This window comes from Notolabrus celidotus, chromosome 19 (assembly GCF_009762535.1).
Source record: "Notolabrus celidotus isolate fNotCel1 chromosome 19, fNotCel1.pri, whole genome shotgun sequence".
In the NCBI taxonomy this organism is placed as follows: Eukaryota; Metazoa; Chordata; class Actinopteri; order Labriformes; family Labridae; genus Notolabrus; species Notolabrus celidotus.
The window spans coordinates 1970188-1986194 of record NC_048290.1 but is presented as its reverse complement, the minus strand read 5'-3'; the positions used below and the strand labels follow the sequence as shown (position 1 = coordinate 1986194).

Genomic DNA, 16007 nt, shown 5'->3' with positions numbered 1-16007 from the left:
TTGGATGAAATATAACTTTATAACTAATATAGAAAATATGCTTCATCTTTATTTTATTATTTATTTCTTTATTTAATTTGTTTATTTGTTCAACTTTGTAAAAGATAACAGTATTATTTTAATTCAATGTATTTATTTAATTTAAATATTCATGTTTTATTGTCATGTCTATGAATGTAAAGGATAATTTGTCATTCTATTTAATATTATTTTTTGTTTACAATGTTTATTATGTAAGTATTTGCTTGTTAATCTACATATTTACTTTCTTTTTAATGAGCTTTACTTTTGCTATTATTATTTTATTATTATGTTATTTATTTATATTTTTCAGTCTTGTCACTTCTCTGTAAGATTAGGATGGTTGAGTGTATGAAGGTAATAAATGTTCTTGTTTGTAAAATGAAAAAATAAACATAAAGCATCAAAAAGAAAGAAAACATATCTGTCTAACTTAATAAAGTATAAAAAAGTAGTTTCCTCATTGTATGGACTTTCATGCATCTGGGATATATTATTGTGTAATACCTGATTCATATTCAACAGAGCTTTTGAAATGAGGTTGCATTCAATAATAATTCAATCATTTTTAATTCATTGTTTTCCTCTTAAATAGAGATAAGTAAAGGCACTCAAATCCAGAGAGTACATTTACAGAACTTAAATTAATTATCAAATATATTGTATAACATTTGACCATTGAAGATGTTTTTACCACCTCTGAAGGTCGTACTTAGAGGAACTCATACATTTGTGACAATTAACACACACTTCAGTGTTTTATTTACTATTGAAAAGCTTATTTGATCATATTTTATATTTCCTTCCACTTTCATAAATGCTAGAATACTCTTGTAGTCTTGTTTTATTTTCTTGTATAAAGAATAAGAGAGGGGAGAGACTTATTTTCCTGTCTCATTGCATCCTGTCATGTTTTGTTTGTGGTTTATACACGGCTTCTGTGTGTTCATGTATTTTGCACAACATATGAGACTTTCAGACCTGAGACATTTTCAACAATATTCACTTTATATTTTAAACTTTCCCTTCATGACTCTTATGAAAGTATGTGCTCAACCAGAAGACACTTTGTTTCCTGTAAGTGTTTTAATAAAAGTAAGTTACACATAAACCAACAGTATATTTTTGAAATATTTAGAAATGAATGAACATTTTAGAGTCTTTCATCTCTCTGGAGCACCCGGAGAAACCCCATGATGACGCAAGATTCACGGCTTGCAGGAGGTGAAGGGCCAGGATATAGCTTTGGCCACCGCTGAGAAGAATCTGCGTAAGCGGCATTTCTTGTGGGATTTCGTCTTAGACGGTGCAGTTTCATAAAAGCTCTTTGTGTTCTCAGACTCCAGTTCGGAGGTTTGGATCCTGCAAAAGGGAGCCATGAGGACATCGATGATGATTTGGTCAAAGGCCGGGTCTCGCAGTGTGAGAGCTGAGTGCAGCAAGCTAGCCGAACCAAACTTCTCAGTGAGCTCGTTGAACAGACTGAAGACGAGCTCATCTGTGTCGAAATCCTCGGGAATGGCCCAGTTAGATCTTGTTTCCATTTCTGTGAGACACAGATCTGTGAGATAGTTGACTGTTTCTTCACAGTCCGTCTCTTTGGATGGTTTGTTGATGGATGCAGCTGTGTGAGTTAACAGCCTCGTCAGCAGATCAGACACCATCCCATCGAACATCATGGTGAGGTCTCCAGTACACAAGTCCTGGACTGAGTACTGGAATGAGTCTTGGAATGAGTCCTCTCTGAGCTCCTCTGAGTATGTTGTTGACTCGTCATCCCTTTGACCCGTCAGAATCCCTGAGATGACCCCCTCGATGTCAGTTAAGTATTCCAGCACCACATTCGTCAGGTTCATGCTGTCAGGATCACTCCTGAACCAGAGGAGCATGTTCAGCAGGAAACACCTCACCCTGTTTTCTGTTATTGTGTAGGAGAGTTCAGGTGACCTGGCAGGCTGAAGGGAGTCCGCTACCCAGGGGATAGCTGCGTCGGACATCATTTCACCTTCAGGAACTGTGGGGATTTGATAAGTCTGCCCCTGCATCAAGTAATGATAGACCTCCTCTGTGAGCTTCTTGGTTAAGCTGCAGGTCTTCTTATGGCACATGATGTTCCCTTGATGCTCGTAGTTGGACTCGTCGCCCGCCTGTTGATTTGGCAGGAACACTTCCAGCAGCATCCTTTGAACTCTGTCTATGACCGTCATCATGTCCTCCTCACAAGCTTCCTCATCATCTGAATCCGAGAATGTGGTCCGGCTGACAGTAAAGACGGTCTCAGGGGAGGCTTGGAGTTCCTCAGGATCCTGTATATAACCTGGTAATTCACACTGACTTAGTGATGGTGTCTTTATTTCAGGTGATTTGGACTTCATGACTTCAGAGCAGTCACGAGCCAGCACATTCATAGTGCTCTGGAGATCCTCCATGAGGTCACAGATGAGCTTTTCGGAAAATCGATGAAATTCGTGCCATCTCAGGTTGATGCGTGCCTCATGGTTTTCTGACATTGGCACCTGTGAGGCCAAAAAGGCCTTGAGCGTGCTCACCAGTGAATGTAGGTTGTCACAAGTCAGGATGGGGAAGTTCAGCACAGGGGACATTTGGCTGATGGCATCTCCAAAGTTCAAACTCTGCAGGGATTCAGTGATCGTTTTAACGATGCTGGCTGATACATCCAAAGCCTGCAGAGCAGTCTCAGGTGTGATCTTATCTCCGGTGCTTTCAAAGAGCTTCTTCAGAAGGATGGAGCTCACTTCTTTAGTGGCTGCAGTGATGAAGCTGTCCAAATTCTCCATGAGCTCTCTCAGATGAATAGCAGCCGCCTCATCTTCATCGAGCCCTTTCTCAGAAGTTGTCTCAGAGAATCCTCTCCAGCTCAGGGTTTGTTTGGTTTTGCTGTCGAGCTCTGCGAAGCGTTGGCTCAGTATCTCCGCAGCACAAACAACCATCTCATCCAGAGCGCTGGTGCTCGAAACGGTGCTGTTAACAAAGAAAGCCATTCCCACTGATGGTGAAACAGGCGTTCTGACGACCACTGCGAGGACAAAATTGACCTTGAGTGTCACTTCTTGAGCCACCAGCTGGGTGAGGTTCTCTGAGAGCACACAGGACTCGCTCTGGACTTTGAAAACCTTGTTGAAACTCTCTGTGAGTGAGTCTCCCAGGGAGGCATGGATTTGCTCCTCAGACACTTTGAAGTCATCTGATAATAAAAATAATAATACTTTATTTATATAGCACTTTTCAATACAAGTAACAAAGTGCTTTACATGGGCAATCAAAACAGGAAGTGCAAAGCAAAAGGAAGCGATTAAAAATAAAATGAAATAAAAGCTTAAAAACATACAAACTTATAAAACAGACCCTTAAAATCAGAGATAAAACTAAATAAAATCACACACTAAAAGCTTTCCTGTAAAAGTGCGTCTTGAGTAATGACATAAAACAAGGGTCTGACTCTGCAGGTCTGATCTCCTCTGGGAGGCTGTTCCAGAGTGTAGGAGCCCTGACTGAAAACACCCTGTCCCCTTTGGTTTTCAGTCGGGTCCATGGAACAGCTAACAGAGCACTGCCAGAGGATCTCAGACTGCGACCAGGTTTGTAGGGGGATAAAAGCTCAGATATATATAGAGGGGCAAGTCCATGTAGTGCTTTAAAAGTCAATAAAATAATCTTAAACTCAATCCTAAAATCAACAGACAGCCAAACACAATGACTTCAGATTTCGAGTCATTAAGTTTTAAAAAGTTGTCTGCCATCCAAGATTTAATTTCTGACAGACAGTTGTGGAGATGAGTGATTTCTGATTGGTTATTATGTTTTATTGGGATGTAAAGTTGAGTGTCATCAGCATAGCAATGATAACAGACATTGTATTTATGAATTATATGGCCAAGGGGGAGCATGTAAATGGAAAAAAGAGCGGGACCTAGGACTGAACCCTGTGGAACCCCATGTGATAGGTTCGCCATAGATGAATATGAACTAGCCGATGACACTACAAAACATCTCCTCTCAAGATATGACCTGAACCAATTCAAGGCCATGTCATTTAATCCAGCCCACTTCTCCAGTCTCTCAGTAAGAATATTATGGTCTATAGTGTCAAAAGCGGCACTCAGATCCAACAGAACCAGGATGGCGCAGTCACCAGAATCTTTAATTAAAAGGAGGTCATTACAGATTTTGAGCAGAGCTGTCTCGGTGCTCTGGAGAGATCAGGTTTTTTAAGGAGTGGCTCAACCAGAGCAGTTTTTAAAAAATAGGTAGGAACAGAGCAAAGAGACAACAAAGAGCTATTCACAATAGATACAATAAAAGGGCCAATGGTGGGCATGGTCTCCTTTAGTAGTCTTGTAGCGACCACATCTAGAGGGCAAGTTGAGGCTCTCATGCCTTTAACCAAGTCACAGAGTGTGGATAAACACACAGGGTACCTGATGGTATGTTACCTTTAGAGCGTCTGCTGCTGGTGTTCTGCTCTGCCACGGGTATTACTGCGTTCAGGATGACTGTGGACACAGACCGGACCATTTGCATGCAGGTTCCTGCAAGTGCAGCCCGGGTTAGAGAGTCTAGCTCCCCGTAAGCAATCATCCTCCACTGTTCAAGGCTCAACCCCTCGAGGGTGGTCTGGATCAGTGGAGTCAGGATCTTGTCAGTGATCAGAGGGATTTCATAAATCATCTCAGATCTTGGTTGTGTCATTGTAGATAGCGAAGTAATAGTTTTCATAAGAAGCTCAAAGTGTGCTCTCTCTCTGTCGAGTACTGAGGCTGTCTGATAAGTGAGATCAAGCTGAGGCTTTATATACCAACCTGAGGTTCCACATGGAACACAGGGGTCTGTGTGTGTCTCTGTGAGGTCACAGGGGCGTGCGTTCTGAAACTGTCCCCACTGTGATGCTGTTTCTCTCTCCTCAGCTGAGATTTGACTCTCAATTAAAACTGTTATTAAACCACCATATTGAATTAAAACAAACACACAACAACAAGAAAACAACAGACTTCAATGTGTTCAATTAAAGTCAGACATTTAAATATTAAAGACACGCTGTCAGAGTGGATTTTACTGCTCAAACATGCTGAAATAAAGCTAACTAAAGGCTCTCTAACAGCAACTATCTGTTGCTGCTAACTTAACCTGCTTTATTGAAATGATTACATTCATATTTAAGTGTAAAATACAACCTTGTTTTTTAATCTTAAAGGCTAGCCTAGTGCAGATTGACTTATTGGCATGAACACTTCAGTTATTGCTGAAACAGTGGACAAAACAAATACAATAATAAATCATATTTTCATAGATTACAGTGACAATACATGTTTTACAATAAAACACAGTTGATCTATATATAATTAATTAGTATAATACAATGTATTTATATGTAATTATTCAATACAAAACAATTTATCTATATGTAATTAATCAAAAGAATACAGTTTATTTATATACAATTAATCAGTATAAAAAAGACAGTATAATCAAAATAATACAATTTATCTATATATAATTAATCATTATAATAAAATATATATATATGTAATTATTCAATATAATACAATTTGCCTATATATAATTAATCAAAATAATACAGTTTATCTATTTATAATTAATAGAGATAATAAAATGTATTTATATGTAATTATTCTAAATAAAACAGTTCATCTATATATGATTAATACAAATAAAAGAGTGTATCTATATATAACTAATCAGTATAATAAAGACAGTAAAGTCAAAATAAGAGTTTATCTATATATAATTAATCAGTATATTAAAGACAGTATCATCATAATGATGAACATTATTATTTTTTTCTATATATATTCTTGTTAAATTCTTGTTCTGTACACCTTTTTGTTTGCTGCTGTAACTCCATGAATTTCCCTGTTGTGGGACAAATAAAGGAGGATCTTATCTTATCCTATCTTATCAATATAATACCATTCATATATATAGAATTAATCAGTATAATAAAGACAGTATAATCAAATAATACAATTTATCTATACATAATTAATCAAAACAATAGTTCATCTATATGTAATTCATCAGTATAATAAAGACAGTATAATAAATATAAGGCAGTACATCTATTTATAGTTGTTTTGACAGAATTAGCATGCTAGTTTTCAGGTTACTGGACAAAACAGTAAAAGAAGTCTCTCTGAAATGTTAAATTTAAGTTCAGTACACCATTATCAATGGTAGGCTAATTTTAAAGCATGAAATCTACCAAAATGTACCTTAATATGTTGCTTCAGTGGAACTACTTACCTTGTACTGCATCATCTTTTTAGCCTTCACTCTTTTATACTGCTTTATTAGTTTTAACATTATGTGCATAATCAAGGAACTCACTTATGTTTAATATTTTATCAGCACTTATTTTTTTAGTTGCTGTCTTGTGTGCTAGGTTTGTTTTTATGTTGCACCAAGCTTGCACTAATGCTCAACACAAGAATCCCCCTCAGGACAATAAATTGCATCTAATGGATTCTAATTATGTTCAAATCTCGCTCACGTGATCTAAAGTAGTCAATAAGCACCATGTTACTCCTACAGCGGATATTTTGAAGCTAGTTTAGCTTTTTTTTACAGCTTCTTTTGGTAGTTTAACACAGCGGTTCTCAACCTTTTTGAGTCGCGACCCCCAATTTAACATGCACTGGTGTCCGCGACCCAGGTGTCCTGAATGCGGCGTGCCACAGTGTCATTTGAAAGGGGAATGGTTAAAAGAGTGTTAGATATTTTCTCTCCATGCAATGCTCTTGTCATCGCTACGGCTGCGGGGCGGATAAGACTCTCCGCAATCGTGTGAGCCTTTTTCGATTGAGCCACCAAATATGCCACCTCATATGAAGCTGCCAGGGCCTTAGCTGGGACTGTAGCATAGTCACTGACCACCGTTTTTTGGCTCCTTAGTTCTTGCTCCCTGCGCCGAAAAAACTCAACTGGCTTGTCAATGAAGCCGCTGTGTTTTGTCTCCAAATGTCTCTTAAGTTTTACTGGTTTCAAGCTCTCGTTTGCCAGCACTTCAGAGCAAATGACACATTGTGGGTATTCTGCGTTGCTTTTAGTCATGTACGAAAATCCAAATTTAAGAAAGTCGGGCTGATATTTACGGAGCCTCGAAGCTCTGGAGTCAGCCGGTGTCGGCCCCAGTGCCTTCCGTTTCTCAGGGGGTGGTCCTGCTGTCAGACTGTCTGGTGACTGACTCTGAGACCCCTGCTGCTGACCCAAGTCTCGAGCTGGAACACTTTTTCTCTTAAGCCATCGCTCCATTTTACAGCATCAGAAAGCTAGCAAACTTGTTGCAAAATGTAGCGCGAGGTTAATGGTTTGTTTTTCTTTGTCTTTTTTCCCGCCGTGGGTCACGGAGCATGATCTCACGCGCACAGGTCAATTCATACAAATTTAGTTGATACAATGCATTTTAAAAAAGTAATGAAGCACAAAGCAACTAGAACAGCTCCCTGACTGAAATTCTGTAATATAATATTAGATATATTTTTCGAAAATTATTTGGCGACCCCCCAGAAATCATCTCGCGACCCCCATTGGGGTCGGGACCCCAGGGTTGAGAATGGCTGGTTTAACATGCAGCTGTCTGTATCAAGACATCATACTTATCATTACATGACCTAACATTTATGTACATGTTTAACATGACTCAACTTTTACATGAATGCAGAAAATGTAAAGTCCAAACTCTTTGTAAACGTTGTGAGTGAGACACAGACCCCCCCCCCCCCTCTGAGAAAGACACCAGTGATTGTACAGAATATTGGCTTTATTATGAAACCTGGGGCATTTTCCACAGACAACCAATCTACATTTGTACAGATCCATTTAATCAGATTTTTGTTGTAATCACAAAAAGGAGAGACTGTGTTCAGAGCAGTTCACCTGCCTGAGCTCACCGAGGATTGTTTCTGATACAAAACTGGAGCATATTCGGTAACATGCAGCCCGCGATGTGACAGCTGTGTGCTCGATGTGAAGCTGCAGCCTCGGACGTGAGTTTATTTACCTCGTGTTGGAGGAAAAGAACGAGGTAAAAAGATGTTTCAATCGAAGGCATCGTGCAAACAGCTGCATGTTACAGAATATGCTCCAAGAAAAAAAACTAACAGTTCAGAATTGTATACAATCATAATTTAAAATCCCTAACCCCAACAAAATAACTAGAATAGAAGCAACTAAAGCACACAGCAGTCATTAGGTGTCCCCCCCACCCGCCCACGCACCCGCCCCCACCCAGCCAGCCAGCCTCACCCAACATGTAACATGTATTTCAGTACTCCTCTACACTTTCCTCAGGAGTTGCACTCCCGAGTAGTTGGGTTTAAAATCCAACGTTACTTAGCTTGTCACGGTCTTGATGCTAAGTTGAAGATTGGAAAGAAACTGGGTGTGAAAATTATCAACGTATGAATTCCAAAGCCAAGAAACCACCCGTTTGTTTCGCCATTTTTCTGAACTACAAGGAGAGTCGCGCTGCTTCCCTGCAAAATAAATCTGCTGAAGCCACCCCCCCTTCCCCTCGTGGCGTGTATCGCTATGAATTAACAGACAAAGCCAGAAGCTATACAGTTTCCCTTAAACACCAGCTGCAGTGGAAATCCTTCAGATATTTAGACGCATTCATCAGGAGTGCAATTTGTTGTTAGAGAGCATAGACACAATGTACAGATATCACATACCCACCAATTCACCGTCTGACTCGGCTCAGACGCAGGAGGAAAGCATCCCCTGCTTCTCACACCAAATCTGCTTTTCTTGTTATCAGGATAAAGGGTCCCATTTATATCATACTCAGGGCTACATTCTCCTGTGGTTACTCCACACATGCCCATCCATTGTCTTTATATACGTGAAATTATGAGCCTCATCGCCTCTCACAGACAGATCTGTGCTGGCAGGTATAACTGGTGTTTATCAAATAATAAAGGGACAAAAAAAAAAACAGTGTTAAAACAAAACAGAACAGCATCTCTCTTCGAATCGTTTGGCCATTCGCTCCATACAAACACTAATTACAATTTGTTTTTTTAAGAAGGAACCAAATTGGTAACAGGAGAACAAAACCATCTGAGATCCAATCATAAGGAGGCTTTTACTCGAAACTGCCAGTCTCATATCCAGAGTGTAAATAACTGTCTTGGTGTTGGAGAAGAAAAAAAACAAAACAGTGGAGGACACAGAGGGACTCGATCACACTACACCACTCGTCGTACTTCGAAAAATCTCTTCAGGTAGTAAATCTGTCCGAGTGTCATCGCCACCAGAACCAGAGCCTCGAAGAACGACCACAGCACCACTCTGCTGTTCGTGTTGTCGTTAACTGGAGAGGAGAAGAAGAAGAAGAGAGATGGTGTGAGATTGTAGTCAAGCAGTAACAAGTGTTCATTTCGTTAACGAAAATTATGACAAAATATGTTTGTCTATGACGAATTTTTTCATGACGAATATGAGACTAAGACGCACTAAACTGCATCCCTGATAATAAAAACTCAGAGGAAGGGGTGCTGGTGGCCTAGCGGTCTAAGCGCCCCACATATAGAGGCTATAGTCCTCGTCGCAGGGGTTGCCGGTTCGTTTCCCGGCTGGTCGACCATTTCCTGCATGTCTTCCCCCGCTCTCTGCTCCCCACATTTCCTGTCTCTCTTCACTATCCTATCAAATAAAGGCAAAAAGCCCAAAAAATATAACTTTAAAAACTCAGAGGAACGTATATTAGTTTTCATTGACGAGACGATGACGAGACGAAAACTTTAGTGGCGGACAGTTGGACATTGAAAATCCATGTTTCCCCCCGCTGTGTGTCTTTAAAGGTAAAGTGATGCGTTCCTGTGATTAGGGATGGGTACCGAATTCGGTACTTTTATAGGTACCGACCATAGACTGTATAAAATGTGGACGTAGTATCCGTGACGTCACCCATCTGTTCCTGAGAGCTGTTTTGAAGCAAATGGACGGCGGCAGCCATATTGGTAATGCGGAACTCAACTAGGCAGAGTGTGACGTAGTGTGAGTCTCTTAGCCAATGGCTGTGTGTTCCCGACCGGGAGTCACGTCAGTCATGTCCTTATTTGGGCAAAACTCATAATCTTAATATCTTCTTAACCGTCACGTTAGAAAAAAATTCACCCCCCGTACAGTGTGTGCCATTGGAGAGATTAGCGTTGTAGGGCCAAGCTGTTTTTTGAACCAGGCTGTAAACATGTTTATTAATGCTGCAAAGATCGTCTTTTTCCCATTCATGTCTATGTGGTTTCCGGTGTTTCTGCAGCCAGCCTCAAGAGGATTTTCGATGTATTGCAGTTTATAGCACTTCCGCATTGGCTTCATCGTTTGAGACCGGAGTTTGCCGCTTGGTACCGACCGAATTCCGTCTGTACTACGTAGTACCGATTCATGTAAAATTAAACGGTACCATGTTTCGGTACCTGAACGCATCCCTGTGACTGTGAGGGAGTGGAAGAGAAGGCGATTTTCATACTTTCACCCTGTAATAAAGTCAGAGACTGACCGGGTGGACGTCTCTGCTCTCTGCATCTTCGCGGGAGCGCGCCAAACGGAGCCTGCAGCTTACGGGCGCGCGCACTCACCGCGAGGCAGAGCAGGAGGATTGAATTTATTTTAAACAGTCTACGGTTGAGACTGACCCTCTCGCTCCGACTACCTGCCCTGTTTATAACCGTTCCTGTGTGCGTGAATGCCCAACAAGTAAGTTGTGTGTCTTGTTATTATAAAGAGACGGAGAACTGACTGTTTCCAGTCTGCAGGCGTTCACGTGTGTTCATTGATAAACTCCCTAAAGAGCAATTAGACGCCACGAGCACGTGTCAGCTAATATATCTAATCACCTATATAATCCTGTTTCTGTTCATTTCATGTTAAATTAAATAAATATGTTAAGAATTTAGATTTAATAGATGATCAAGTGAATGACTAAACTAAGTAGACAATGCAGTTTCAAAGCATGTTGAATCTTTCTTTTTTTCAAAGTCTGTATTTAATGTATTTATATACTCCAATTTGTATAGATTACCATCTATTGTAACAGGAGAAGTGTTCTTGTATTATTATTATTATTACTATTACTATTTTGTTTTGTTTGTCTGTTTGTTTGTTTTTTCTTGGGGGGGGGGTTGTTTTTTTTTTTTTTTTTTTTGTGTTTTTTTTGTTTTTTTTGTTATGTCTTGGGGTTTTTTGTTTTTTTTTACTTGTTTGTGATGTGTAAACGCAGCAGTTATATGTCTTGAGTATAAAAAGCTGTAATTCATGCTGCTGAAAACTAAATAAAAACATCGTGGTGGAAAAAATAAAAAATAAAAAATATGTTAAATTAAACAAATTTGAGATTTTTTTTTTTTTAATTAAAATTTATTACCACATAAAAACACAAAAGTACCGAAAATTGGTACTGTTGAGTACCGGTACCGATTCCCAGGTACCGGGTATCGGTTCAAATGTGAAAGGTACCCATCCCTAACTGTGACAGGCTGAGTTATTATCTGAGGGGCTCAGTGTTAGCTTGGTCTCTACCTGCAGCAGGTGTGCTTTATGAACCAGCTCTCCTCACCTCCATGCATCTGTCTCATCTTCATTGAGGATTTTTACCCCCCGGTGTGCGTTAGTGACAAAGACACAACCGGGGGCGTCTGTTAAATATTTGATGTTGTTGCCACTCTCACCGTAAAAACATCGGTGTCTACAGCTTGATTTAATCCAGTTTGGTGAAACATCAGACACATTTAGTGAGTTTGGATCAACTTGTCATCAAAGATGCAGATGCATTTCAGAGTGCCGTGAACTGACTGTCTGTCCAGTGCAGGTGCATTCAGGGACCGTCGTAAAAGTGCAATACAGCCCTTATATTGTGTTCAAGGCATTTTTATGTGAATCATGAGAATCAAAACATCTTCATAGTGGTCACATCAAGAATGTTTTCTTTTTACTTTTTAGCAGGCTAAATCATTAAACTTCAGATATTACACAAAAGTGTTAAAAGAGTGAAATATTGACGATTTGAACACTTGGTAACCCTCATACTGATATCTGATCCACTACATGAATTATTTTAAAGAGAGAAAATGATTTGGCAAAAATCAAAGACTAAAATCTGACTAAAACTAACAGGCATTTTTGTCTAAAGACTAAGATTAAATCTAAAATAGCCGCCAAAATTAACACTAGCAGTAACTGTATTCACATGTGCAGAAGACTCCTGAAAACTTGGTTAAATTTTCTGGGTAAGCTGCATGTGTGAACACGAGTAGCCAGCTTCTTACACGCCGTGACAGATTGGAGACGGATGCGGTGGAATTTGGCCGTTCTACATTTCTGTAGAAAGTCTGGGTGATCCAAAGTGAGAACACGGGCAGGAACGTCATCATGAGCGAGCAGGAGGGCGTGATGATGTCTTTATTATATGACAGGTGCAAAGAGCGACACGTCACAGGATGAATCAAATATCTGAGGTTGAAGGAGAATCAAGGGACAACGTCTGCACATCCGCATTGATATAAATGTGGATGGTCTCAGTCTCTCCTTCACCCTCGCTTGAAAACATCCCACTTTAATGGACACGTGTAAACAAGCAACTTCAGAAACTTTCAGGGGTAGAAATCCTGAAAACATCCTGGAATTTTCTAAATTTCTACATATTTTCAGCGCTGCATGTGTGAAAGAGGCTACTGATATAAAACAAAGTGCACCCTTGTTAGTTTGTGACTCACTCGCTCTGTGTATCCTCTCCCGAACCTCCATGTACTCCTGCTCGTGCTTTACAGCTGTCATAGCAACTGCCAGCTCATTGATCATCTCCTCCAGCTTGTTTTGGTGGGCTGAAATAAGCAGACACAGTCATCAGTCACAGGCCGGGGACACCGTCGTCCAGCACAAAGAACATGCATGAGGAGGTATGCAATTCATGCGCTACTTTTTCGTGACACATGTCTCTGGTGATGCCTCCCCATCACCGGAGACATTCATGGATCCTACCTACGCTGTGCAAATTATCAAACCAATCACAAACAGCACAACCTCCTGTGTGTGTACAGCGGAAATGCAAAATGATTAGTTTATGCTATGGAAACAACACCGGTTAGAGAAAAAGCTGCAGTGCATCCAAACTCAAAAGTCTATTTGAAGTAGCACTTTTGCCCTGAGCCCTACCATCCCAGCTGTCTCCACCTACAAGGAGAAAGAGCCCCCAGAGTACAATCAAACAGGGTAGAGAGCAGCAGAAAACAGCAACAACAACTGCTTTAGAGTATTCATGTGGAAGAATGACATGTGAAGTGTCTTTATGTACCTTCTGTCTCCATGTCTTGGCCTTTGGGGGCCTCTCCGATGTCAATGGTGAACATGACGATCTTGGGCGTCATGGTGGACATCTTGTTGCTGAAGCAGAACTTGTAGGTGCCGTCCATGTGTGCCGCCACAGAGTATTTCCCACTGGACTCTCTGTCGCCTTTGTAAATCTGCTTACCATCGGGCCCTGTTATCTGAGAGAAGAGGGAGAGTAAATACCTGAGTCAAGAGCACAGCTGCAAACATCTCAGAGAAAGTGTTTCACAAATACATCCCCATAGCTCACAAATCATAAGAAGTTCATTCTAAGAGTGTAACTTATTGAAACAGCACTTTGGGTTATTTTGCAAAGATACACTCTGGAAAAAGCTTTTGTACAGGAACCCAGATACATAAAAAGTGAAACCAAAGCTCTGTGTATTTTTAAAATAGTTGGAAATGAATAAGAAAAATAATTTTCCTAATAATGCTGGAGATAATAATGCCCTAGCTCTTTAACATCATTGATTATATCTAATTATTAATATTATTTAAACGTATTATTTTCCCTTGGATGCACCTGTTCCTTTAAATAACACTATAAAGATGTGTTTTGATGCACTTCCTTGATCTCACTGCTGCATGAGGACACTGTACAACCATCATGAATCATCAGCTGTAACATATGGCATCATCATATGTGAACAAAAATCACTTACAGCAGCCTTTCTGCACACAAAACCCAACATAAGGCTTGCAAAACACAGTTTCAGACCATATAAGGACAACAAACTGAGTATTTGCTGTATGGTTAGCTAGCTTAACTAAGCTAACCGGTGTTCTGTCGAGTTTTGCTGCTCTGCCGTAAAGCGCGAATCCACAGCAGATGGCCTCTAAAGGTTGGTTGTTTATCTATTTTATTCCAAATACAAACAGAGGTAAGTCTACTCTCAGAATAAGGCGGGTGTGTTTAGCTATCTTCTATTAAACGTGTTTTAAAAGAAGGGGTTTCAGTTGGATAATATCCCCTGTTTAACACCGCTCTGAACGATGACAAGCGCCCTGGAGTGAGGCTCTGCGCATGCCCAGACGCTAAGTGGACAGGTAGCAGTCTTCGATAGAACACCAGGCAAAAATACTAATGCAGCACTTCCTTTAACGTTATGAATAATGTAAGGATATTTGTAACACAGTTTTAACTAGAATTATAGAAGTATTATGATTCTGTGAGGGTTTAATGCTTTAATTTGAGTGTTTTAGGACAAATGATGATTTTAACCAACAAGTCTGACAGCCAGTAGTTTCAGTTGACGTTACGCAGCCGCCGCAGGTTAGCTAACATTAGCACAGGCCTAAAGTGTCACAATCACAGCTTTAGTTATAAAAATGAGACATCCTCTGCATGTTAGCTTCCTGATTCATGATCCACATGATAGTTCTCACCTCCACATCGATGTCCAGGAAGCCTCCCTCGGCTACCTCGAACATGAGGCCCATCTTGGTGCCGGAGTTGACCCGCTCGTAGAAGCACTCCTCGGCATGGGCGTCTATGCTAACGAAGTAGCCGGACGCAGTGGCAGACAGGACGGCCAGTAAGACCACCAGCTCCGAGAGGGTGAACATGTCTGTAAGGTTTCACAGCTGGGGGGGTCACAACAAACCTGGGGGTACAGAGAGGGTCCCTGCTGCAGTGTATCCTGTCACAGACCGGGAGGTTGTCAGGTTGTATGAGTGGATAATTGCGGAGTTGAGCCGCATCAGCCTCAGCTGCTGTATGCTCACTATGCTGCTCTCTCTGACTGCCACGTACGGGCTTAAACGGCGAGCGACGAGGGACAAACTTCCGCGAGTGCGCAGCGGCGAAGCTGTCACAAGGAAGACAGAAGTGACTCTTCATTAGCTCAGAGCAGATCTGGAGAGAGATTCTGCTGCTGCACAGAAAAAAAGAGATGAAGATTTTGTTTTATATTTTCCTCCAAATATCTGTTATTTTCAGTCGTGATGTGATGCAGTGCCATTAAAAACCATATGCAGCTATTTAGATAGTGAATAATGATCAAAACATGGAGCCTCTGAAACATTAGCAATCAGTAAAGAGCCCCTGAAGTACCAAAAAGTATTTTATATACATAAATTGCATGCTCTAAGTTGTGCACACAGGAAAATATTTAGTGCACAATATAATAGTCTTGTGATCAGAAATTATATTGTGGGACGAGTCACTTATCTGGTGCTTACAAGTTAGAATCTTGTACACACATATATTATTTTATGTGCACAAGATTATAACTTTTGCATACAATATGATTATCTTGTGGGAACAACAAGTTATCCTGTGCACAGAAGTTTTTATCTTGTGCGTTTTGTCTTCTTTTGTGTGCACAAGATAATAACTTTATTCTGCAAGATAATCAGGCTACAATATGTTCACAAGAAAATACCTTGTACACACATGATGGTTATCTTGTGGGAACAATAAGTTATCCTGTGCACAAAAGTTATCCTGTGGAAACAAGTCAATTATCTGATGCATACAAGTTATAATCTTGTGAACACGATAATAACTTGTTTCTGCAAGATAATCAGGCCATAATGTGTGCAAAAGATCATAACTAGTGCACAATATAATTGTCTTGTGGGAAAAACAAGTTGTCCTGTGCACACAAGTTGTTATCTTG

At 40.3% G+C, this 16007-nt stretch overlaps 2 protein-coding genes across 2 annotated transcripts; both read right to left on the bottom strand.

Annotated features, from left to right (window-relative positions):
- Nucleotides 1-1035: 1035 nt before the first annotated feature.
- LOC117830764 lies at nt 1036-4845 on the bottom strand. The gene is made up of 2 exons (XM_034709031.1): nt 4476-4845; nt 1036-3226 (listed from the first exon to the last, which is right to left on the bottom strand). Exons 1-2 carry the CDS (start codon nt 4756-4758, stop codon nt 1230-1232), a joined length of 2280 nt encoding a protein of 759 aa, XP_034564922.1. The 5' UTR covers nt 4759-4845; the 3' UTR covers nt 1036-1229.
- Nucleotides 4846-7801: 2956 nt separating this feature from the next.
- On the bottom strand, nt 7802-15131 carry tmed2 (transmembrane p24 trafficking protein 2). The gene is made up of 4 exons (XM_034709643.1): nt 14773-15131; nt 13352-13544; nt 12774-12881; nt 7802-9373 (listed from the first exon to the last, which is right to left on the bottom strand). Exons 1-4 carry the CDS (start codon nt 14950-14952, stop codon nt 9249-9251), a joined length of 606 nt encoding a protein of 201 aa, XP_034565534.1. The 5' UTR covers nt 14953-15131; the 3' UTR covers nt 7802-9248.
- Between the last annotated feature and the right edge of the window lie 876 nt (nt 15132-16007).